At 36.9% G+C, this 24,907-nt stretch overlaps 1 protein-coding gene across 5 annotated transcripts in view; it reads left to right on the plus strand.

Annotated features, from left to right (window-relative positions):
- Positions 1-24,907, plus strand: part of LDB3 (LIM domain binding 3) — a 121,863-nt gene that overhangs the window by 87,941 nt on the left and 9,015 nt on the right. For 3 of the 5 annotated variants that reach the window (XM_027649396.1, XM_027649398.1, XM_027649395.1), the window contains 6 exons: positions 1,072-1,107; positions 6,858-7,028; positions 13,167-13,214; positions 15,870-15,997; positions 21,885-22,188; positions 23,413-23,593. In XM_027649396.1, coding sequence (XP_027505197.1) covers positions 1,072-1,107; positions 6,858-7,028; positions 13,167-13,214; positions 15,870-15,997; positions 21,885-22,188; positions 23,413-23,593 — 868 coding nt within the window. The remainder of the gene's footprint in view (positions 1-1,071; positions 1,108-6,857; positions 7,029-13,166; positions 13,215-15,869; positions 15,998-21,884; positions 22,189-23,412; positions 23,594-24,907) is intronic. The other 2 variants (XM_027649397.1, XM_027649399.1) reach the window with 2 other exon arrangements.

A 24,907-nucleotide genomic window follows, 5' to 3' on the forward strand; every position in this document is an offset into this window, starting at 1 on the left:
TTGGTGCCCAACAAATCCACGTAAATACATGTATTCCTTTTTTTTTTTTCCAAAGGACACTGCAGAAAGAAGGTGCAGTTGGATAAATGAGGACATTTGCTTTGTGTTTTGTAATTTCAGATCCCAGTTAAGAAAAGTGTTCTCATTTGACATATTTTAGCTTTAAACACATCAGTTTCAGCACAACTTCTTAAATAGCAAGGGACACAACCACCCACTAAATTGCTAAATATTGAGACTATCTCAATTACTTAACTAACTGGATTTCAAACTTAGGAGTTTAAGGCTAATGGATTATATTCTTTATGAAAATACTTTTATCTTAACTTCTTACAGATACACAATTGCACTTAAACTGATCAGTTGTTTTTGTAAGCGTGTGTGTGTTTGCAGAATAATAGCCCAGTTCTCTATCAGAGAAATCAAGGCTGATTTACTCCTCACCTCAGGGAAGGAATGATTTCTAATTGAGGGAATTCAGTGAAGGAATTGTTTCTAATCTGATTTACATTGAGAAAACAAGTACTTAGATAGGACAGAGAATTTTTAAGTGATACCAGGCACAAGAAATTCTTCTTGTGTGAATCTTTGTTACCCATTTTTATCGCTTCAAAATACCAGATCCTTGAGGACTGCCCAGGTCTGATTAGTTTCACCGCTTGGATTTGGCATCAAAATATGTTCTACTGGAATATTATTAATTTTTTTTTTAAAGGGAACTTATTAAAATCAAAACTATTCCTGAAATTAAAAGCAGACATACAACATCTAATTTGTAAGTGTTAATTTTCCTTTTACTTTATTATTGAAACAAAGTTGTTTGCAACTGATAAGAAGCATATAATTATAAGAAGCAATATGCAGTAAACTTGTATATTTGGTGGGTTTCACCTGGAAAGCTGAAGAGATTTCTCACAACTATGTTTATAAGCAACCACTCTAGGATGCTTTTTGCAACCAAACATTTCTGCTCAACCCATTTTCTTCCTCCTTGGTTGTTTTTGGGTGGGTTTTCTTGCCACCACTGGCAATTGCATTTACTTCATTCACACTGTATCCCTCCTTTCACAGAGACAAGGAAAATGTTGCAGCAGCATCAGAAAACAGGTAATGTTTGCTGTGTTTGACTTACTTCCTATTAAGAGTTTATCTCCACTTTCCCCATATTGTTCTTACCTCAAAAACATGAGATTTGTACACTGTTTGAGCAGGTGATGACTGTGGAGGCTTCAACTAAGTGGGTTCATTAGACATTTCTTTCTAATGCAGACTTCAAGAAGCACTGTGACATGGGACAGGTGGGGATCATCTTTCTCAGAAATTACAAACCTGAAAAATAACAAGTTTTTAGCAAATATTCTTGAAATGGAGTATTATCAATTTATGGTGGAGTTTTAAGAACAATTTCCATTTTAAACTTTGCCTAGATCATTCAAGATATTTTTTAAATCTAAGTAAGATTATCTTTTTGGTATTTCAAGAACTATTACATGTCGGATTCTTGTATATATTGATTGATCCTCAGTGGGTTATGAGATTCAAAACATAGTCTCTCTGTAAGTTCTTTCATGTCAAATTGTTTTCTCCCAAAGGATCTCAGCACATTTTGCAGTTACAGATAAAAATGTGCTCTTTTCTATTAGTTCATGTACTAAACCACACAAGTACTGATACAACTGCTTCTTAAGTGAATCTGACAATAGTTTCACGGAGCAAAGAAATGCCTCTTATTAGTTTGTCATGAAACGAATTCTACCTCGCTGCTTTCCTCTGTCTTATTGATTCCTGCCTCAGATGTGCAACCACTTTGTGTTTTTTTCCTTTATAAGACTGCTCATGTTTTAACAAAGGTTACATGGAGTTAAAATCCAAGTGCAAGTGTTATTTGTTACTAGTGACACAAGCAATGGCAATTGGCCCTTGAAACAGTAGGAAAAATTGATTTTTTATTTTTAAATTAATTATGAAAATAGAAGGAAATAAATACCTTGATTCCTGTATATAAATTAAAGTGTATAAAACAAAGAATATGTTGGCATTTTGCCAACAGTTTCATTTGTTTAAAACCATCTACAGGACTGTGCAGCTGCTCCACTGAAATCTCGTTTTCTTTTAATTATTATTTTATTTTACCAGGAACAATTTCTGATATATGACTGGTGTTAGTGTCATACTACATTGCCTTAATTTTATGTGACTTGTCATACCATAGCTTTTCTCCACCTCCATTATCATCACAGCCTTGCTTTGTGTCTTATTTTGATATTCATAGCAATATGGTTTCCAGATTTAACACGAGGTACCTTTTTTAATTCTTCAAGCCTTTCCTGGTCTTAAGCAGTAATAAACTAATGAACTATCAAGATTTGTCATTACTTCATCTGCGATACCATGATGATCTCCAGCTTCTTCTGTGGCTGGAATTCTGTCTCTTCCTCAAATACCTGCTGTTCCCTAGGAAATGCCTCATTTACAAACCCCCTTGTAATCTTTGTTACCCAGGCCTGCAGACACTACGCATGCGCCACAGTATGTGACCTCCAGTATTTGGCATCCTCCTAAATCCTCCACCAGGGATGCCAACACTGACAGTGCCAAGCCAATGGCCTCCAAGGGCTCTGTGAGGCTTGGAGCGGGTACAAGTCAGAGGGAGGCCACTTTCACCACTGCTGGCCAGAAAGTCCCTCTTGCTTCATCCAGTAACCAAAGGTACACTGTGATGTGTAACTGCATAACTGACCTGGTTTGGAGCTTTGGAGTGCTTTGGTAATAACAACCTCTAACTCCTGGAGTTCAGCTGGAAATGCCCATTGCCTAAAAGGAAGGTGTTCAAGTTCTACAAATTCCAGAAACTTCCAGTTCATGTGGATGTTACATTTTCAGTGGCTCTCTTAAGGATCACGCATAAAATACAGAGACAACAGTCATAAAGCACCTTCAGCAGAGAAACAGCAGCTGATATTTCTCTATTTTGACTGTATTTCTACAACCATTCCCATATTCAAATGTAAGACTCTTCCATGTTATGGCTTTCTCTAACCATATTCTCAGGCACTTTTTTCTACAAATGCTACAATAAGAGATATTTTTTTTCCTATCCATTTTAATTTTTATTCCCTATATATTCAATTCTTTACATGTGATATGTTGGAGGATTAGAAACCCAAAAAACCTTCATGCATTACATAAAGGAGACTAAGTACTGCTTTAATAATCCACTCGACTGTTATTTGGACAGAAAGTCTCAGAACTGAGGACTTTGCTGAGAGACAGAAGTATAATCTGCACTTATTTTTTCTAAATCTTAAAGTGCATTTGTTGCTGTGTTTTCTCATTATGGTTGTTAACCATTATTATCCTCTTAACCTCTACTGATCTGTGTTCCTTTTCATGAGTGAAAATCAGCTGAGAAGAGATGTGTGTTTGTTTTCATCCACCTAACTTACTTTTATGTTTGTTACCACAAATATGAAGATGTTTGATTTTTTTCGATTTTCTTTGATTTTCCTTAAAATACAAAGTACTGTAAAGATTTAAAATCTACAGAATGACTGCATTTAAAAACCAACCAACCAAAAACTCATCTGGAACATGTAATAATGAAGCTGTTACAACATATTATCTATTTTATAAAGCAGCACTCACATTTATCAGTTCTTAAAATTCTGCTGCACTTGAAGAACTAAAAAAATCAGACTGAAAATCTAGAAAGTAGGCAATCTTGAGGAAAAAAAAAAGGTTGTTTTATTTGACTATCTAAATATTTATTTAAAATTTATAGTTGTTAAATTAAAACCAGTCAAGTTAGTCTTCAGATCTTTTTAAAAACTGAGTTGAGAGTGTTACCAACTGCATATAATTTATGGAACAAAATCACTTTGTGATTCTACCATGAAGGGAGGCAATCAAGACCCTAATACTTTAACCATATAAAAAGAAATATTGCAAACACCAACAAAGATACATTTTTTTTTTGTATTTTCTTTAAACTATAAAAGGTACTTCAGTATATCTGCATTTATTTTATTTACATGAGTTGTTCCATTCAAATCTGTCTCCATACACGTCCTTGTCCTCAAACACAGGTTTTTGGGGTTTTTTACTTTCTTTTCAATACATATCAATGAATATGTATTTTGATTAACATTTTGGAGATTATTACAATTAAGTAAGTTCACTGTTTTCTTCTCTTCAAAGTAGGAAGTCATGAATCTTTTGAAATCTGTAGCCAATTCCCTTTGACATCAGTGCAAATAGACAAAATAGGTGGAATCCTAGTTTGTGTTTGTTCTTAAGACATATATGAAGTTCCATTTTTATGTGCAGCATAGTTTCACTCCTTTCCTGTTTGCCAGATCAAAGACATGTAAGTACTAAATTGTGACTCCACACCTTTTAATGTGATAATTCCAGTACCCACTGTGGCACAGGGGGAAAAAAAATCCTGTTGGTATTGAAACTCAGTAACAGACTCTCCTGTGACCCATAGTTGTGATGGATAATATTCAGCTTCTCTGCAGCACAGGCTTTGTAATTGATAGTCTATTTGTTAATTGGAAGAATTTGCATCATAAAATGCATCAAGATGGAAAAACCGATCTGAATTTCGACTGCATATTACGATGGGCAAACTTTTGCAAAACCGTTGCTAAACTTGGTGTAATGATTTGAAACCCAGAATTGCAAACTGGGTATTTTCAGGACCTCATTTCTTATGTACATAATTGCAGATGAAATTCATAAGGGAGAAAATACTGATTTTCTGCTTTTGTTGTGGGTTACATTCTACTTTGAAACTTATGGGTATAACAACGACGCTTCTGTTGCAGCTAACCAAACAGAAAATAATTCAGACACCATCATTAGACTACTGAGCCGTACAAGAAGACAAGAAGGACAGGGGAAATGGGAGAGTCCCTTTAAGAACAAGGGGTATCACAAATTCTGAAGTATGAAGCACTCACTCTAGGTCCTCAGGAGTGTAACTTGCCAAGTCAGCACTTTTGAGAGAAGCCAAAAGAAAAAATGCGGTAGAATGGCTGAAACAGAGAAAATTTGCACAATGGATGGTAAATCTGCTAAGGAAAAAGTGCTGAGAGAAAGAATGCTTGAGGGCTAAGATTGGCTGAGAAACAGTAGTGGAACTGTAAGCTTTCTTTTGTTATTTGATACTTACTGTGCTTAGGAACAAGTATTTGGGGCATTTTATACCTTGTGCAAGAGAAGCACAGAATTCTATCACCCTGATAGGAATGATTTGTAAGAACGCAGAGATGTGGCAATATGCTTATGAGTTAGGTCTAAAGAAGTATAAATATATCCATTATTTTCTTAGGCCACTGCTCATGGACAAGACAACTATGTACAGTAATGCTCTGATTTAAAAAAAAAAAAAAGTATGTATTTGGATAACTACTAAAGAAAATGAATCTACAGCATCATGAAAAATGTCCCTTATGCCTAGGGGACATATTCTTATATTGTTATCAAAGTTTCTACCCCAAAATAGTGTTGTAATTTGTTATTTTTCACTGGCTTATTTGTTCTGTAGATAATAATTAATAAGATCCACACTAAAATCTGCCTAAACACAAAATAATGAAGTTTTTCTCCTTTCTTCTTTCTCCTTTTTAAATTTTAAATTGCTTTAAATTATTTTTATTAGGTTTATTGACAAGAAAATTATGAATGGACATATTATTAATCTTATTATTCTGTTGATATTAAGTTCAGTGAAACAGTCATCAAATAACTTGAATGTTTTCAGTGAATTTATTTTGGTTTGTTTTTCATTTCATGTAAGAGCTAATGGAAGACAATAAACTGAACCTTCCAAAAGATTGGTTCTTTTCTTGGCAGTGGATGACTTTGACTAAACTATGTTGCAAAGCTGTCTGATAACTTGGCCCCATTTGTCTGTCTGTAAGAGATGAGTAATTCAGGCTGAAGTATGTTCATAAGCACTGGGTGATGAAAGACACTGGTAGTTCAGTAGGTTACTAAAATGGCCACAGGATACCAGACTAGATCATTATTATTCATTTCAATTCATTTATTTGCAATCAAATAAGGAAAAAATGAAGAAAATTAATATTCCTTTGCTCCAAGTAATCTGTGCCACAATAGTTCAAGAGGACCACAAGGATAAGAACTCATGCTCATCACCCAAGTGGTTTTAAAACTAGCATAGTAAAATTTTATGCTACATCATCCCCTTGTATTTTATATATTGTTCTGTGTTTGAAAGGGCATCTCATTGTTATTTGGGTTGGGCGGTGTACTGTAAGGTGAATTCAGGTCAGAGATGAAGGGACTCCTTTTAAACATCTTTCTACTACCCAGGTTGCACAAAACTGATGAAACCCAACAGAAAACTGTGCTGACTAGATTTCTAGACTATCAGAATTTGCAGGAAACCTGCTGGCACAGGACTGTGATAATATCCTTTAAATTGCTTTTCTTTATCTAATTAAAAAATTTATGCTACTATAAACTTCAGTTCCAGGTGTAAATATTGGATGAAAGTTATCCAAGCTCAAAGAGTTTGTGACAGGCTCTTTGCAACCGTTTAAGTCCTCCATGCCCCATTTCCTACCACAGGCTTCAGTGGGAGCAGGACTAAAGTGCTGTGTAACACCTGGGATAAATTTCAGTCAAGCAGGACCAAAACTGCATTCCAGTCTTAACTGCACAACAGAAAAGACTGAATAAATGCCTTTTTTTTTCTTTGCATAATTGTGCTTTTCCCTCAGTAACCCAGCCTGCTACTATGTTTGCAGGTTCAAACATAGTAGGTTTTGTGCTCTACATTTAAATGTGTGCCTTCTTAAGATGCTTCTTGTTTTATTTAATTTAAGTCTAATTAGTACCCCTGTCGAGCATGCTCCGGTGTCTACCAGTTCTGCTGCTCCTGCACCACACGCTTCAGCACCTCAGCCTGCTACTGCTGCTCAAAATCCAGCCAGCCTGATGACACCACCAGCAACCACCTCACTAGTGCAGGAGTCGTTCTCCTCCTCCTTCCAAAGGTAATGCTTCATTGCTTTATCCCCCCATATGGCTCTGGGAATGCTGCATACACATTCTTCACTTCAGAATGTGGTATGAAAAGCTGTAACCTGTTTTATATGCTTTTATATATTTTTGCTGCATTTTTTTTTGTTTTGAGGTACGTTGTTCATGTTTGCAAAGCATTTGCAAAATAATACTGCCCCAAGAGTATAACTTTGTTTTCAGAAAGCAAGTCTAGGGTTAAAACTAGAAGTGTTTTTTCATCACTTGTAATAAAGCCAAAAGAACTCGTAATAGTTACAGTGAGTGGAGGTTCTTTTAATAATGTGAATGAAGGTTCTTTTAATAGTCTTTCTGCAGTAGGACATGAAAAGGAAAATTAAAATAAGTCACGTGGTTGAGCTCAGCCTATCGTAGCAGATGTTAGTAAAACATGGTGGACACTTGATGATTGACTTGCTCTGTAAGTTAAGTCAAGTAGTTTCTATTAGATTTATCTAATACTTTTTCTCTAATGAGAATTAACCTTAGAGCTGAAGTGAGTTTCAAGGAGGTGAGCACTTGTAACACTTGTAGTACAGTGGGAGTTACAGTTGTATATTAAAAGCTGTCAGACATCATGTGAGGAAACCTGTGGGATTTATACAGCTGTCACTTATGTTACAGTAATTTTAGAGATAGTAAGAGTTAATTCCTTTGGTGTATATTATTCTTTTATCTTTGGGGTTTGCTACATGAATATTCTGAAAAGATGTATGTTTTAGCATGCTTTACAAAGCCAAGGAAAAGCACACTTCCAGTAATGTAAACTACTTTAATCAAGACCTCAGTTGTAGCCAGTCGTCTTAAATGTGTGTAGATGGAATTGGAAATGTTCTCTTGGCTCTACTTCTTGATTACTTTTTGCAAGTTGGCTTGCATTATGTATGTACTTAGTTTCTCACTTTAGTCAGTTTTTACCTAATTGTGACCTACCAGGATCCAGTTTTTTTATTCTAGTACAAGAAAATCAATCAACCAGCAGAGGAAGTTTGAGTAAGGTATTATGCTATAATTCAGAACTGGGCTGTAAGGCACTTTCACGTGAAATAATGATAAGGTTTAAGTAACTTTTATCCCTCAGTTGAAACTGTAGCATGAAGAAAATGGATTAACTAGTATATGCTTCAAACAAAAAAATACCTCTACAAAACTAATCATTCCAATTACTTCTGTTTTAAATATCAGAATCTTCTGTCTGGTACTGTTTGCATATTAAAATTTTTATCTTATATTCGGACTCAAACATCTTCAGATCTTGCAGATAAAAACATGTATCATTGACAAAGTCCTGTCCTGTAATACTGTCTTTCTTAATTATCAGTAGAGTCTGGATTTAAGATTGTTACATAATGTGTGCATTTTGTCTTGTGTTCTGTAGGAATGTGCTTGGTTGTGCTATTCTGTAAGTCTGCAGATGTATGCTACAGAATACCTGTTCCTGCTAACTGTGCAGCAGTCCTCCTGTATCTGAACTCCAACAGAGCTTGGTTGTGATGTCATGATTTTTGTCCCTGTTCAATCATTTTGTTCATGCTTTCCTGCTTTTACTGTGTCTTCTGCAGAGTACTTGCAGCCCCCAGCTCTCTTTCACAGCCTAAGCCTTTCCATGGGTCCAAGAACATGTCATTAGCAGCTTCCACTATTTCATCTGCTATCTCATCTCAGTCTAGGTATATCTGTAAAGCTCTCTTAACTTAATTTGGTTTGATTTGTGTTATGCTCTCTGATTTAAGGTTTTCAGTTTCTTAAGAGATTGACTTGGCAGAGACTGTTGAAAGCATGATGTGTTTGAAGCAGTAGCCTCCTTCCTTATCTTTCACACGAAAACCGAGCGGGGAAACAACTAAGTTTTAGATATAGGATATGTGACCAAAAGGTCCTTTTGGAACAAAGGTATTACAGTTGGTTGCTTTGTGCTGGTTTTGCCATCCTAAAATCAAAGTATTTGTCTAGTTACACTGGGTGGGAATGATGGACCTTTTTTTTTTTTCTTGGTGAAAACAGAGGATCACAGGGATCACAAACCTTTTATTATGCTCTTAATCATGACTAGAGAAAGACCAGTGACAGGGAATGGTAGCTTCTCTCACTAGAAAGAGAGGATACTGCTGTACTGCCTCACTTCTAAGCCTTTTCACTGCTTTCATTAACACTTTGACAATACTAACAGAGGAGAAACCAGCAGATTTTAAGATTCATTTGAACAGTCTTCAGAAATAACAAAAAACTGGCAATGCTTTTAAGATTGTAATTATCCATGTCCCTCTTATCTTTACATAAGAAGGTAGTTAGGAATCACCCAAAGGGGATGTTTGGAATGAACAAAGTGTGCAAGTTTGATGGCTTCACATCAAGAAGTATAATGATCTTTGTCAGAAAATCACAGAAAATGGCAGTTCAGTGCTGTGCATAGGTAGTACTTGAAAGCATTTTGATCAGCTTCACATCACTGAAACCAATGCAAAAATGAAAGAGCTACAGAACACAACATGAGAGTTTTCAGGTTTAGAATGTAAACGTGTCTGTTTATAGCCGTGGGAATTACATAGGGGAAGTAATTCCTGTATGGAGCTAATAAAACATAAGAAATAAAATTAACTGCTGATGTAATTCCATTTATTTGAGTGGAAGTACACTAATCATAACTAGTTTCAAGGAGCTGGTGAATGTCTCCAGAATGTTACTGGGAATAGAAGGTAAAACAGATGCAGGGGTGTTTACTGCCATTGACTTCTAGTTTTATGTATGAACTTTCAAAATTCCAGAGTGATGAGCTATTTAGAGGTATCCATTACGAGGACCTAATTTTTACATCATGAGAATCATAGAATTGTTTAAGAACCTCTAAGATCAACTGTTAAGCCAGCACTGCCAAATCCACCATTAACCACATCCCTAAGTGCCACATCTACATGTCTTTTAAATACCTCCAGGACTGGTGACTCCACCACTTCCCTGGGCAGCCTGTTCCGATGCTTGATAGATGTTTTAGTGAAGAAATTTTTTTCCTAACACCCAACCTAAACCTCCCCTGGCCAACTTGAGGCCATTTGCTCTTGCCATATTGCTTGTCACAAAGGAGAGTACTATGCTTTGCAGAAGTAATACCTAACACTTTTTCATTCAATCTTCTGGTACAATTAGACTCTTAAATGTCATCAGAAGTATTTAATCCACTTTTAATTTGCTTTACTAACAAATCTCTTTTAGTCAGTTGGAATGATCACATATCTCTGTGAAAAGAGGGTTCTACATAGTTGTTGTAGGAGGCAGTTAAACACCTCATACTCAGGTAAGGTGCCTTGCTTTCAAAGCATTAATAACAGTGCATATTTGAGCTTGACTAAACACTGGCATGCAAAACCTATTATTTCTCCTGAGCTACAGGAAACACTTGATCTTAGAGTTTCTCTCAGCTGAAGACTGAAATGTATCCATCAGTCAGAAGATGAAATTAAATTGAAGCTTTGGTGACTACTCTGGCCAGACAGAGCACACCTATTCACATTTCAGCACTCTACATCTTAGGACCCCTATAAATCTTCCATAAGAGCTATGTTTTCATTGCTGTCTTGGAAATCATAGAATCATAGAATGATTTGGGCTGGGAGGGACCTTAAAGATCATCTAGTTCCAATACCCCTGCAATAGGCAGGGACAAGTTAAGCAACAACTAGCTATAATTTACATATAAACAGCTAATAAATTAATATAAATATAGCCAGTATTTGCTGTCACTCCTTGCATGACTGTCTTAGAGTTAGTGTAGTACTATTTCTTGATTAAGCATTTTTAATTTCCCTTTAATTTCATGTCCATTTAATGGGGAGAAGGGAAACAGTGTGAGGCCTTAAAACTATAAATTCATTTGTGTTTATGTATCAATATGGACTAACCGGTGTGAAACAGAATTTTAATGAGTAACAAGGACAAAAAGATCACCTTGAGATATTAAGACATTTGCACTGGAAGTAAATTTCCTGCATTAGATTGGCATGGACCATTTTCCCCTTTCCTACCCCTTTGAAAGGAAATGGGTTGTCTGGGGGGGGCTGTGTCTCCATTCTTTAAGGTTTTCAAGACATCACTGGATAAAACATGGAGCAACCTCATCTGACCTCAGAGCTGGCCTTGCTTTCCAGGAGGAGGTTAGATAAGACTCTTCCTGAGGTCTCTTGCAACCTGAAATATTCTGCGAATCTATGAAAAATCACTGTCCTTTTGAAAAAGCAATGCTTTAATCGGACCACTAAAACCTCTTGCTTGTGCCTGGCAATGATTTAAGTCAAAGACTTCAGATCTACAGCACATCAACTTCATATGCTGCTGCCCTGAAATCTTACTGCCAATGGATGACACAAGGTTTGGTGCTGACATACACTTCAAGCTGTTACCAACAGGTAGATGTTACTGTCTGAGCTTCAGCAAGCCTTGGGACATAAAGGCAAATCAGAACCTTGTAGGGCCTGTAAAAATTTGGTTCCCTGATTATCAGGTACAAGGAGCAAACTCAGTTTGGTTGGTTGGTTTTGGAGGGCTGTGTTGCAGCTGAATTAGGTTCTTTATCTTTGTGCACTACTTCCATGTTTGTTTTAAAAACGGTTGTATGTTATAGTTAGTGTATTCAAACACAAGGGACCAAAACTGTCCCTATCCTGTAAAACATTCTCAGGAAGATGAGGCTGAGGTTTTACCACCATTGTTCCAGTGTTTGGGTTGGTTTTTTTCCTTCTAGATGGCTGAAAAAGATCCACCAAGAAAATGCAGAAGAATTTCTTGATGTCTTAATATCCTTAACTATTTGAACATGATTTCAAACTTTGGTAGATCCAGTTCTATAGTAATTTTGCTTCTGTGAGCAAAGCCATATGCATAACACCTAACCTGAGTAAAATCTTTCTAATGCTCCTAAAGAGGAATGTTTGAAGTAAGTAATTAATCCTTAACCGACTGTGTTACTCTTACTTTTACATCTGAAATGTTATCTGACTTTCACTTACGATCTTGCTTACAAAGAACAAAGCATAGCAGGAGAGTTTTAAATAAACTTGAAGCTCTTTATGCATCTGTTATTCCATCTGGAGGGTTGAAGCAGGGCACCTCATGAGAGAGCACTCTGGGAATACAAAACCGGGAGAAACAGTAGAAAGAGTTACGATTACGGTTTTAAGGAAGGTATAGCTTCTGATCCTGGGATTTTAATCCAAGCACTGTGTTCGTGGTAAAGGGAAGAAAAACTTCTCCAGAAGTTAGGAAAATATTTGACATGTGATAGACTTCTGGTAATTCTGGGAAATGTGGGCTGTGCTCCCGTGGGATGGGGTTGATGCCATGTAGTCCTGCACTGCTCTGCACTTAGACAGGAGCTGTGTTCATTCTGAATCCTCTTGTTTCTCACGCCAAACATTGTGCAGGCTTTAAGTACTTCCTGTATTTGCATAAATGACTCATTTATGTTCTGAAATGATGCTGTTTCCCCAAGAAAAAAAAAATCTACCTGTGACTCTCTAACAGTAGAATGGTTCTGCAAGGGCAAAGTTGAATGTGATGGGTTTTTGCTTCAGCTACTCCAGCCTGTCCTTTCCATGGGGTTCTTCCAGGTGCCCCATAAGGTGGAAACTTACCTATCTTTGGCCTTTAGTTCATTCAAGGTTTGCTTCTAACATTTGCTGCAATTTAAGCTTATGACGATGACAAAAAAAAACCCTCATACTTTTTTTTTTGTGCTAATACAAATAAATGGTGAATGTCAAATCCAACAGTCCAGCAGTTGAACTGAAATTCCACAACTAAATAACAAGCAGACCTGATGAGAGTGGCTTAGGGAGCAATATACTCACCTCCTTTACTTATGTTACCATTATTCAGGTTCACTGTGATTCCTAGCTTTAAATGAGAAAACAAAATGTAATGCAATGCTGATCTTATATGATTATGAATATGTACATGTTGGTTTCTTAGCACTAAAGAGCACCTCTTATTCATATAAATATGTACATGTTGTTTACTTTAGCACTTAAGAGCACCTCTTATTCATAGGAAATTTATGGTAGGAGAAGATATCCCAAATTTTTTTGTATATTTTTTCAAATACAACTTTTGTCTCATTTTAGTTTCAACCGGCATTCTTCCACCTCCATCAGCTACCAGTCACAGAAGAGGTATAAAAATATTTTGTGCAGCTACTCTACCTTAAAAGCACTTAACAAACCAGTTTATTGCTGCTAGTAAGCATCTAGTAAAGCGTTAACATAAAAATGATCTGCGTAGAAATTTACTCTTTCTTTTTCTGACAACTAATAGTTTTCAGAGCCGGTATTTAATTCGCTGCCTGTCACCTGCCATTGACTGCTACAGATAAATTCAGTAAGGTTGCTTTCGCTGCTTTTTGAGATGCCAGTGCTTCCTGATTCATTAAAGCATCTTTGGTCCTTAGGACATCTTTTTATTTTTTCTTAATTTCCTTCTTTCTTTTTACTTTTTTTCTTTCTTTTAATCACACGCCATTTCCTTCTCTTCAGCAGAAATTCTGATAAATCTTTTAACTTCACTAAAACCCTTAATGATCTAGTAACAGTTTATTTCTCTTTGACAAGCCTTTTTATCTTTCTTACTGTATTTAATATGCATCATAAACGTCTAAAAGAGTTTAATACTTCTTTTAATTTTGCTATGATTTTGGTACTATGAATGCGTAGGTGTTTGTGTTTGGTTTTGTTTTTCAACTTCATTTCTCTTGACCATAAGAAGGAAATCCAGTGGCATGGTTTCACTTTGCTTTTACATTTGGGAAACACTTGAATTTTGAATAACCCTTTTTCTTCATGACAGTCTAAGTGTCACTGATCTGGCTCAGAACTTCTTTATGTATTTTGTGCACTGAGGGAGATTCAAATGAGTCTTTCCAACCAATGGACCTGTGCATCTGGGTGTAGACTTTCCTGACTGTATGACATCTTCAGATTAAGGCTGTATGGCACGTGATTTAAAATCTTTTAATCCACATTGTAAATACTGGGCACTGATCTGTCTGGTTTACCTTGAATAGTAGATTTTAAACCAAGGAAAATTCTTTAGATCATGTGTTAAGGTAATGGCATGTTGAAAGCTGTGTGTGGATCCAGTGTGCCTGCAGTGTGCATCTCCCTGTCTGTGCTATGGTAGCAGGAATGACCCTCTGTCCACTGACCCCGAGTACAGCTTGTTCTTAGGCACCACAGATGGGGAGGTAGCAACAGGAAATAGATGGTAAGAAGGGAAAATAAGTGTTACTGTGCTTACAACAGCTTTGACAGTTACAAAATCACAGCACAATTCACAACAGAACTTACAGTGAATACAAACCCCCTAAAACAGTTTATCTTGGAGATTCCTGTTCACTCATGGTATAGTGGACCCAAATCCAGCCCTAAGCCCTAGAGTAGGTACAGAAATAATTAACTATTGCCATTGTAGCAATAGCTAAGTTTCTAGGTCTTGCTAAATAGACAAAATAAATTAGCCTGAGGCAGCAATGCTATGCAAGCTAGATCTATAGTAGGAGGACTGTCAGAGCAGCAAAAAGCTACATTGTGAGCATAGGTTTATTTTGTTCAAAATTTAAAATCAAAAGTTTCCGTTTGTCAGAATGTTTGGGTTTTGCCTGTACTGGAGGAAATTCGCTGGGTTTGCCACATAAAATTATAACGTGTTTTCTCCAGATGGCATCTGTTTCCACTGTTAAAGAAAGTAGAAGTCAAGATGGACTAAGAGTTTGGCAAAGCTGGACGCTTGTTTTCATGTGCTGACAAGTGTTTTCCTCTAGACAAAGCCACTGTGTAAATAACTCCTAAACTGTCAGCACAGATGGATAGGGATGTGGTTCACACAGAGAGAAACTGAAGGGAAAAAGAAAGTAAAACTGTGTTTTTGGGGTGAGTAAGAGCAGTGTTCTGTAGTGAATGGTTCTTTTTACTGCACACATCTGGGTATCTGTTGCTTCCCCTCCTTGTACTTCTTTCTTCTCTCTTGCTTACTTTGATTATGATGCTCTTTTAATGGCCTATGAAGCACAGACAATACAAACAGAATCATCCCAAGGCAAACAGAAGAGGGTTGTATTTCAATGTGTTATTGTAATCAAACTGAGAATCACCGTCCAAGCCATGAAATAGAGAAGAACTGTTTCTTATGGATGTTTGGAATTCTGAGCAAATGTTTTTAATCTAAGAATACAGAAATTGCATCATAATATTGCCTATCACGTGTTTTTTGGGTAGGCTGAACCTGAACATTGGGAAAATTAATGTAAATTGTGGTTTCAGTCTAAATGGGGAAAAGAATTAATTTTAGAAATGTTTTTTTAAAGGTCACTATGATATTTTTGAAAAGAGTACAACACATATAGTTAGCATTTGTAGTAGTAGTAATTGTGTTGAGCCAGTGTATTTTTAAGTCAAGATACCTCTCATTGATTTATCTTATACAAGACCAGGCCTTTTTGTTTGTAGAGGAACAGAAAACAGATATTTTGTATGCAGGTTCCTGAAGTCTGATCCTTTATTAAACTGAGAGTTCCAAATTTGTCATATTCCCTTGGTAAGCTATTTTCTGTGACAGCTAGAGTAAACTGGCATTATTTAAAATCCTTATTCAGCTAATACAATTGTCCCAGCCTTTCTTAGCAGTGATAAAGACTGATGAATCTCACAGTATTCTCTCTGTAGCTCTCATGGACTGTTCCTCTTGGACTGCTTTGGATGCTGCCGGATCTGTTACTTCTTTGTCAGTAACTTTTGCTGTTTATAAAGTTGTTCACGCCTACATTTTGCTTTTAGAAACACAAGCCAGTCATATACACCAATACCAGTTTCTGGAAGCTACGGTGAAAGTCCTGCTGCTTCTGGTACTTCAAAACCAAGAGTTGTTACTACTGCCAGCATAAAGCCCTCTGTCTACCAGCCAGGTAAGGTGCCTTCAAAGTACTGAAAGGATCCAGAAAAAAAATGCACACACATTTCTTTCAGAGAAAGAAAATGCAAAGAATGCACATTTTGCAATAGGACACAGATATATCAGAAAATATTTATAAACATGGGACTAAATGCTGGAAAATAACACAGTTAGGAGCCCAGTGACACTACAGAATTGATAAACTAGCTGAAGAATGCACAATTCAGGAATAAGATAAAATAAGTGGAGTTAGCTTGAGTAGAATGTATTTGCAAAATAGATAAGGCCATATATTGAACTCCTCAAACTCAGGCTTACATTTGAAATAAAGAATAACGTATTCATGTACTTCATAATGCTTTGCTTCCATTTTCCAGAGGTCTGGTAACTGAAGGAATATATTTGGTTAGTCATTCATGTGAAAAATATGCTCCTTGATATTATTTTAATTCCCTTTGTATTAGTGTGTTACAAATGGAGTGAAAGTCTAAAGCCATTGATTACCAAAATGTGAACCTTCAAAATGAACAAATTAAATGAGGCAGTGATATAAGTCTAAATACAGTTCTGTTTCAAATTTAAGGTTTTTCTGATCTTAGCAAGAGAACTAAAAAGTTGATTTATATTTTGACAGTCAAGTAAATACGAAAAGGCCAAGAATTCTAAGAGTCTTAAACTCTATATTCTGTAATGGTCTATCTCTGGATCTACTGAAATTAAACAAATGTAGAAATTTTACTTAGACATAAAGCACCCAGACAAATCAATTGATTGATCTTTATGTTTGAGACATAAAGGTGGAAAAAGCCAAGTCAGAAAAGAGCTATCATAAGCTATTTAAGGATCTCCAAGTAAATAAACCTTCAGTTTTTCCTCATTTGCTTTTGGTTAAGTGTGTCAGCATATGCCGTGTTCTCACTGAAGGTAAAGGTTACTATTTTTTACTTTTAAAGGGAAAGGTGAAGACACAGGATTTATTTCAATAATGCAAAAACTATGGCAAGTCAAAATATCTCCTAAATACACTGATTGATACTAAACCCCATGCCCATCTGGGGGAAGTGTGAACTCCAGTTTTCAACATACAGACCTGCCACAGAAATAAATCTGCAGCTATTTGCAGTTATTAGCTGTATCTATTAAAGAAAAAGCTGGCTGTTGAATTCAACTTGGAATAAGAGGCAATCTTTTTGTTTTCCCCTGGGTTGGGCACCTTCTTTGCACTTCCTTACATTGCTGGTTTTATTTTGAAGTTCCTTATATTGCTGATTTTGAGCCCTACTGCCTCCTAATAAAAGCTTAAGTAGGTGGCAGAGAAAGAAAGGGTAAGTCTCCCTGTATTGTTCAGGAGTTTGAAATATCCAGTGAAGGATTCTGAAATACTTTCATAAGTGAACACCAAGGTCACTGTGGGTCCCTTCCAACTTTGAATATTCTGTGATTCTGTGCAGGTGCAAAAGAGATTCCAGACAGATATTTTACTGAAGATATTTGGGGTTTGTTTTGACACCTTTTTTAAGTTTTATATATTTGATGTAGTAGCACTTCACACTGGTTTTGGAACATGAGTTGGCCCTGGAGACAGTTGCAGTCCTGAGCAAATGGGAAATTGTCACTTGGGAAGAAATGGAGGAAATGGCATTTCCTGCCACAGACCTGACAGATGAACAGTACTTAGAAACAAACCATCAAGACAGTTAAAAAACTTCCTCACCCAGCTTTGTCAACACATATAAATTCTGTTCTGCAGTATAAAATGCAACCTCAGTCTGAGAGGACCAGCTGTTCTCAATTTATGACATATGTCAGAAAATACACCTTTTTCTTCCTAAGTGCAAACTTAGGCTTTTGCAATAACTGCACTCTCACTTAAACAAATGACATCTATTTTTGTGAATCCACTGTGTGAAAAGGCTGAAATAGTGGAGGCTGCTGGGAGAATTTGCAGTGTAGAAATTAGAAGTGGAATGTCTTTATGCAGCCATCAGTGTCCATGGGAGTGACATGACCGGCTTCCCTTAAAATGTGGGGCACCAACTTCCAGATTACAACACCCGCCAACAGGCCCATATATGCAACAGGAAGAAACCTGATTTAGTCACTAAAAGGATTTACAAGACTCTTTTAACCTGTCTCAGATTAGGAAAAAAAAAAAAAGAAAACAAACAGAAAAGGGGTAAATCTTGTTTACACTGAAACAAACCTCAAAATGAAACTGCATTGTTGAGTATCTGGCTCAGATGGGAGTAATCAGGAGGTCTAAACTTTGACTAACCTAACTCACGTGGGAATTTTCTGCTGCTAAAAATCTTTATTTTCTTCCTGTAGGAAAAGCTGTGAACACTAAAATCTTTTCTCTAAATTTCATGACCCCTTAAAATTTCATTTTTAAAAGGCATATAGACATCTCTTCTGAACAAGGTCCACTAGATGGCAGGGTATCCCTGTGTATTCCTTTCCCCTAGACTTTCCCAAACTGGGATAGCTCTTTCTCATATTCCAAGGAACTCAAACGCCAGTTTTGTGCCACGAAGTAACATGATACCGAAGTGTAAGAAAGCAGATCTTTCCTTTGAATCCCCACGTCCAAATAGGACTACTCGTGTATGCAAAGTGGTCAAGCATAAAGGCCTGATCTGCTCCTTTAGAAACTGGTAGACAGATTCCCACAGACCTTAATGAACTTTACAATGAAGTCTAAGCACCTTCATTACTAAAACAGCAGCCTACATATAATTTCATTTTTAATTCTTCTGAATAAGAATAGTGTCTCCTTATAAAGCATCATCTGCTCTGTCTGTCATCTACTGTATTCTGTAACAGTGTACAGGAAAACTTTTGAGCTTCAAGGATGTGGCCACTAAGACTAGAACAAGCCAAATCAGTTGTGGTTATGAATTTCATTTGTTACTGAAAATAATAAAGAATAACTTATGTCATCTACTAACAAAGGAAAAAAAAAAGGAAAATTGTTCTCACAATGTGAGCTGGTCTATGACTAAAGCATTTGAGACTACATAAATCTTTACTAAATGAGTCTTTGGTAACATATCTTTTTGTCTGGAGGGAAAATAGCCATTGATACTACATTGATGGGGAGAATTCCAAGTTCCCCGGAAGCAAGGAATTGGCTTGTTCCTACTGCTGCTAAGAGACCTCTTCTGCCATTCTCTCAGGATAAAAATAATCCCATTCATTCTTTCCTTCTCTAAGAGAATCTGAGGGGTGAGAGAAACAAGGTGATAGAGGTTAGTTCATTGAATTATCTAAAGTATTAATTTTTTAACAGGTTGTGGTCAGCTCATACAACACTGATATTTTAAGAATATATTCTCTGATATATTGAATCTTAGTACTTTTTCAGCAGCAAACAGCCCCTTTTTTCTGCTGCATATATGCTGAAAGACTTGGAAATACATAAACATGGAAGGTGAATGTGTATGGCAGTAGCTACTAAGACAAAAAAGTTGTTCAAATAAGCTTAGGGATACAGTTCTAAGATAATAAGATAATAATGCCTTCTTAATAACAAATGCCAAAATCTCAAAGTAAGTGAAATCTTTCTATTACATTGCAATGACACTATTTTAAATCAATACTAGTTGCAGCTTGTTCACGGGGGAAAATGTATTGTAAGAAATCAAGCCTGTAAAATTAAATTACAACAGCTGAAAAGAAAACTCAGAGCAGTTGCAAACACCCAAGATTTGTCATTTTGCATTAATTCCTCTGGTACTTTCTTTCAGTAACTGGAAAAAAAATCCTATTTGGTTGCTTTATTTTACCGCAGCAAGTAGAAAAGACAGAGTAAAAATAAATAGAAGGTAAAGAGAATGAAAGACAAAGACTTTTCCCCAATATTTATCCTTCAAAGGGGTCTAGATTAATCTGAACCCAGATAAATCATATTCAGCCTGGAAAAATAGAACACCAACACCGTGACATTAAGGAAGAAAAAAATGACAAACAAAAAGTCTATAAGCTGAATTTAGTAAAGACAATAATAGAAAAAGACATCCTAAAAATGGTACCTGGACTGTATTTGTTCTTTCTTTCTGGAACTCTGGGTTTGAGTATCTGCCCATTTTGTTAGGCCCTCTGTGGGATACACGGCCATCCTCTGCATGAACCACAGCTCACTTTTAGGGGAGGGAGAATCCTTTCGCAAAATGAAGTGAGCTAGAAGTCACCTTATTTAATTAGAGAGGCTCATAAGTGAGAGCCTTTTGAACTCACCAATTAGAGATGAAATATTACCTTCTAATTTTGCCTATCTTAATACTGTAATACATAAATAGCAACAGCCTCGGGATCTAAAGAGATTGCATATAAACTCTGTTCTGAAATCTTTAAACACTGTCTACCGTTTCCAAGTAAAAAAAAAAAAAAGGAAGCCTCAAGCTAAGGTGGGATACAGTTTTTGAAGCAGAAACTTGTTGATACTGTAGAATAAGAAAGTTTTATCAAGAAAATGCATTAGAGTCAACTCTGACCTCGATAAAAAGATCATGAAGGTGATTGTAGTGCATTGATATATATGCAATTTAAGCACCTGCAAATTGCCAATAACAAGTGCAAGTTATTCCATGTAGCAGGATGTGGGCTATGGGAGGAGTGTTAAGTAGAACATAATCTCACCACTTAATATCTCACTTAATTATTCAGAAAGATCTGTGTTAACACTCAGAACTCTCTTGGTTGAAATACCTTTCTAACTGCAAGCCCCTTAAAACTGTCCATGTTGTATTTGGTCATCATTTTATTGGCGCTGGGATCTCTTATGCAGAATGTCTGCCTAAACTGCTGCAGAACTGGCTTCTGTTCCTGAATCTGTGCTCTCTCATTTGGGCAAAACACTTCAACTGTCCAGGCTTCTTTTCAGTCATTCACTTTGTTTTCCTTGCAAAGGAAAACTGCTTTTAGTGCTCCTGTACTTGGCAGTAACTTCAGTCCTACATAATGCGAGATCTGGTGTTTTAAACAGAGCAGGGCAATGGGAAAACTTGTTGGTATGTGCAGGCTGTAGCTCCTGCTTATTTTTACATGATAAAGCTCCACCCAAGATTAGAGCCTGGTGCACACAAACACAGGAGGCAGTCTGCACTGAAGATTTTATCTGATAGTCAAAGGGTAGAAAAAAGAAAGTGTAATATTCTATTTTATACACAGGAACTGAGACACAGAGATACTACACTTTGCTCAAAGTTATACAGGAAGTCTGTGGCAGAGCCAAGAACTGAACTGAGATCAGTCATAACCAGAAGTCTGGCCTTCCTCTAAGTGCTCTTGGCTTTGTCTTGCTGGTCATGTGAGCTGAATTCGCTCCCTCAGTCTTGCTTCCAGTGCTCTCTATCTCTGTGTTCCCTGTGTGAGCCTGTTTTTCTTCAGAAACCAAGGAATAAACCCACAAATGATAGATAACAGTGACATCTGTAGAAAATCTTGCATTTGAATGAATATAATGAGACCAAAAATTAAGCATAACTTATGAAAATTCTGAGGAATTCCATCTAAAACTTTATTATATGATCTGGCCTTTCTGTTTTTAACCTGTCTTAAACAGATTATATGGCAGCCTTCAGAATTAACACAGAATTGTCATATCCATTCCTACTAGAAAATTAAGAGATGACCTTGAAAATGGTCTCCATAAAATCTGTAAAAGCCAGTAGGCAATGACTTCTGTGATGCATGTGGATTAAAAGTCAGTAGTTGTGCTGATATCCTGGGCTTCACTTCAGAATAAATGAGCAATAATGGAACAGACAATAATTAAGTATCATCTGAAGCTTTTACTTTTTGTGTGTCATGGAGTACCCTTTGGTAAGTATTGCTGTATTGCCATCAGAATGAAAAGACTTTAAAATACTTCTTGGTTTCTTTTGGGATACTTAAAACAGCACCAGCACCAGCACCAGTTCATTCCTACACTCCAGTCAACACGGAGCCTGCAAGTCGCCCTCCCTGGGTAACAGATGACTCCTTTTCCCAGAAATTTGCGCCTGGAAAATCCACCACCACTGTCACAAAGCACATCCTACCAAGGGGTGCTCCAGTGTCATCTCCTGCCTCAACCTCTGCTTACCCATCTCCAGTTCCAACTTCTTCCCAGCCTCCAATAGCCCGGGGAACAGTTCAGAGGGCTGAGCGTTTCCCAGCCAGCAGCCGAACTCCTCTCTGTGGGCACTGCAACAGCATCATTCGGTAAGGGCATGAGGTCTTCAAGAAGGATGAAGCAGAAAAAAATATCAGAGAGACTGGTTATTGTACATTAACATACAGTACCAGAGCCTAAGACTCTGTTAAATTACCCAGCAGGGATGTCTGTTGTCTGCCTCATTAATTTAACATTTCCAGAGCTCATTTTGTTATTGTGTGGTTCACTTTTTATCACTGCAAAGTTATACATGCTAATTGTTGGTCTCCTGGATGCTGTAGCAAATCACTGCTTGTTTTTTAAACAGGTTTCTGGTCCTAAGGTAACCCTTTGAAGGACGTTTGTGCAACTTAATTAGGAGAGTTGGGGGTCTGGGGGCAGAGAAGGGGATTATGGACAGAAAAAGAACGAGGCATCATTTTGGAACAGCAGCCAAATGTAATTGTTGGTTTTGTGTCTGGAGAAAGATAATGCCTACACTCTATTACCAGTGATTCACAGCATGCCTCTCCCTTTTCCTCTCCCAGTTCATTGTGCTGGACCAGTGCCTACTGTTAGCCTGTGGACTGCTATCCAACTTTAAGCAATCCATGTTTAATGACAGTCTTCCCCACTAAAAGGAGCTAGTTTGGTGATGTGGAAATACTGATTATTGCTCTTTATGTATTCTGAAATGGAAATACTCCAGTAATAATCTCTATATCTAACTACAATCAAGAGTCAATCACCAAAACTAATTTAATGTGTCTTCCACATAATGAAACAGCAAGTTGTCATCTGACAGTCTGGCATTTCCAGAACATGCTACATGCACTGCTCTGAGATGAAAAGAAGGCAGGAGACTTTAGGAGCTATTGTGAGGTGTGGATGTGTAGGTCTAGAAAGTTGCTTGTTATTTGATGCTTTCAAATAGTAGCATTATGTTCTGTGTTGCAACCCTTGGCCTTTTCCTGTTGTCTTTGCAGCTGCTTACAAAGGCCTGTTATAGCTATGCAAATATGAAAACAATTGATGATTTTTCCAACAGTTCTCTATAAATCCAGTGTATGTGACCAAGTAATAATGAAATGTTTTAACCCATTAGCAGTGTATATGAGTAATGGTCTTGAAAAAGCCGTTTCTGTTCAGGCTTTTGGATGTTTCTAATGTGCACCTCAAGGTTCAATTAGAATGCTTCTTACACATGTACGTGGTGTCTGACGAGGTGGGTTTGCAATCAGGGTCTTCCAGTCTTTTTGCAATACAAATGAGATAACCATGATTGTTTGCAGAGGTCCCTTCCTGGTAGCCATGGGTCGCTCTTGGCACCCAGAAGAATTCAACTGTGCTTACTGCAAGACATCCTTGGCTGATATGTGCTTTGTGGAGGAGCAGAATAGTGTGTACTGTGAGCGCTGCTATGAACAGTTCTTTGCACCAACCTGTTCCAGGTGCCACACTAAGATCATGGGGGTAAGAAAGCAACAATAACCCTTTCTCCAACTGTGTGGATCACTGAAGTAGTGAAATAGTTTAGACTGTAAGCAATGAATGTAGATATTTTATTATTTCCTTCTTTTTAAGAATTATTTCCCAGCCTGTTGATTATTTCAGAATGAGAAACATATTATTTTATAATAATTTTTATCTATTTGAACTCTTGGATATTTCTGTAGTTATTCAACTCGTAGAATATGTAGTCCAGTTACCATCTCACTGAGTGTAAAGTAACACTTTCTGGGTAGTTTTTTGCTATCCAATACACACTATGTTACTTTTATCCCTCTGTTCCTTATAGTAAGAGACTTGAACTGGGTTTTTATTTCTTATTCAGGGCTTAGTCAAAATTTCAGTGGAGAACTCAGTGATGTTGGGAGGAGGCCTGTTGCTCTTGCTGCACCTCACTGGTAGTTACCAACACAGCTGGCTTCTTATAGTTAAGAAAATACAGAACAAATACAAAGACTGAATTCCAGAAAAACCAAAACTACATGCCACTTTTGTGCTGAAGTACTTATATACAAGTAAATGTACAACTAAATTTGCTCTCCATATAGCTTAGATGGTGATGAGGTTGGAATACCATGAGATAATTTTAGCAGTGTATTTGGACATGCAGTTGTAGTGAATATATGACATGATCCTCTTAAATGAGGAAGCCAGGAACACCACATTGGTTTTTCACCGCTTAGCTGTCACCTTTGACATCTGTCTAAATGTTTGCATTGACAGACTAGATGCTCTTCTCTGCAATTGCCAATTAGGGATGGCAGCATCAGACATTGATGGTGAAGCTCTGGCTCCAACCAAACCAAGTCTCATTTGCTACTGCAGCAGTAGGAGTAATTTTACAGCAGAGTACTGACTTAAGTTACCTAATGAATGCTGGCACAAAGCAGTTTCCCATTATGGATTTTCATCAGGAAAGCAGCAAAGATGCCAGCTGCCTCTATTTATATTATTAAGATTTCTCAAGCTATTTTTTGCTTCTTACTTCACTGACATTCATAAATGGATCCAAACCTATTTATCAGTGATGGTTGCTTTGCAAACGGTAACAGAAGTTAATGAATCTCAAATGGTGATTCTCTAATAAGATATATGGCAAACCTAAATAAGAGTATTTTGCCTATTCACTGGATTAAAAGCATGGAAGAGGACTTCAATCCATTTTGTCAAAATCACTGGACATTAAAAATAATCTTTAGAAGAGAATCAGAGTCTATGTACATAATTGGAAACAGCAAAAAATAGGATGGAAATTCTCAGCTGGTATAAATCAGAGCT

This window comes from Corapipo altera, unplaced genomic scaffold (genome assembly GCF_003945725.1).
Source record: "Corapipo altera isolate COAL_440 unplaced genomic scaffold, ASM394572v1 53, whole genome shotgun sequence".
NCBI classification, from domain to species: Eukaryota; Metazoa; Chordata; class Aves; order Passeriformes; family Pipridae; genus Corapipo; species Corapipo altera.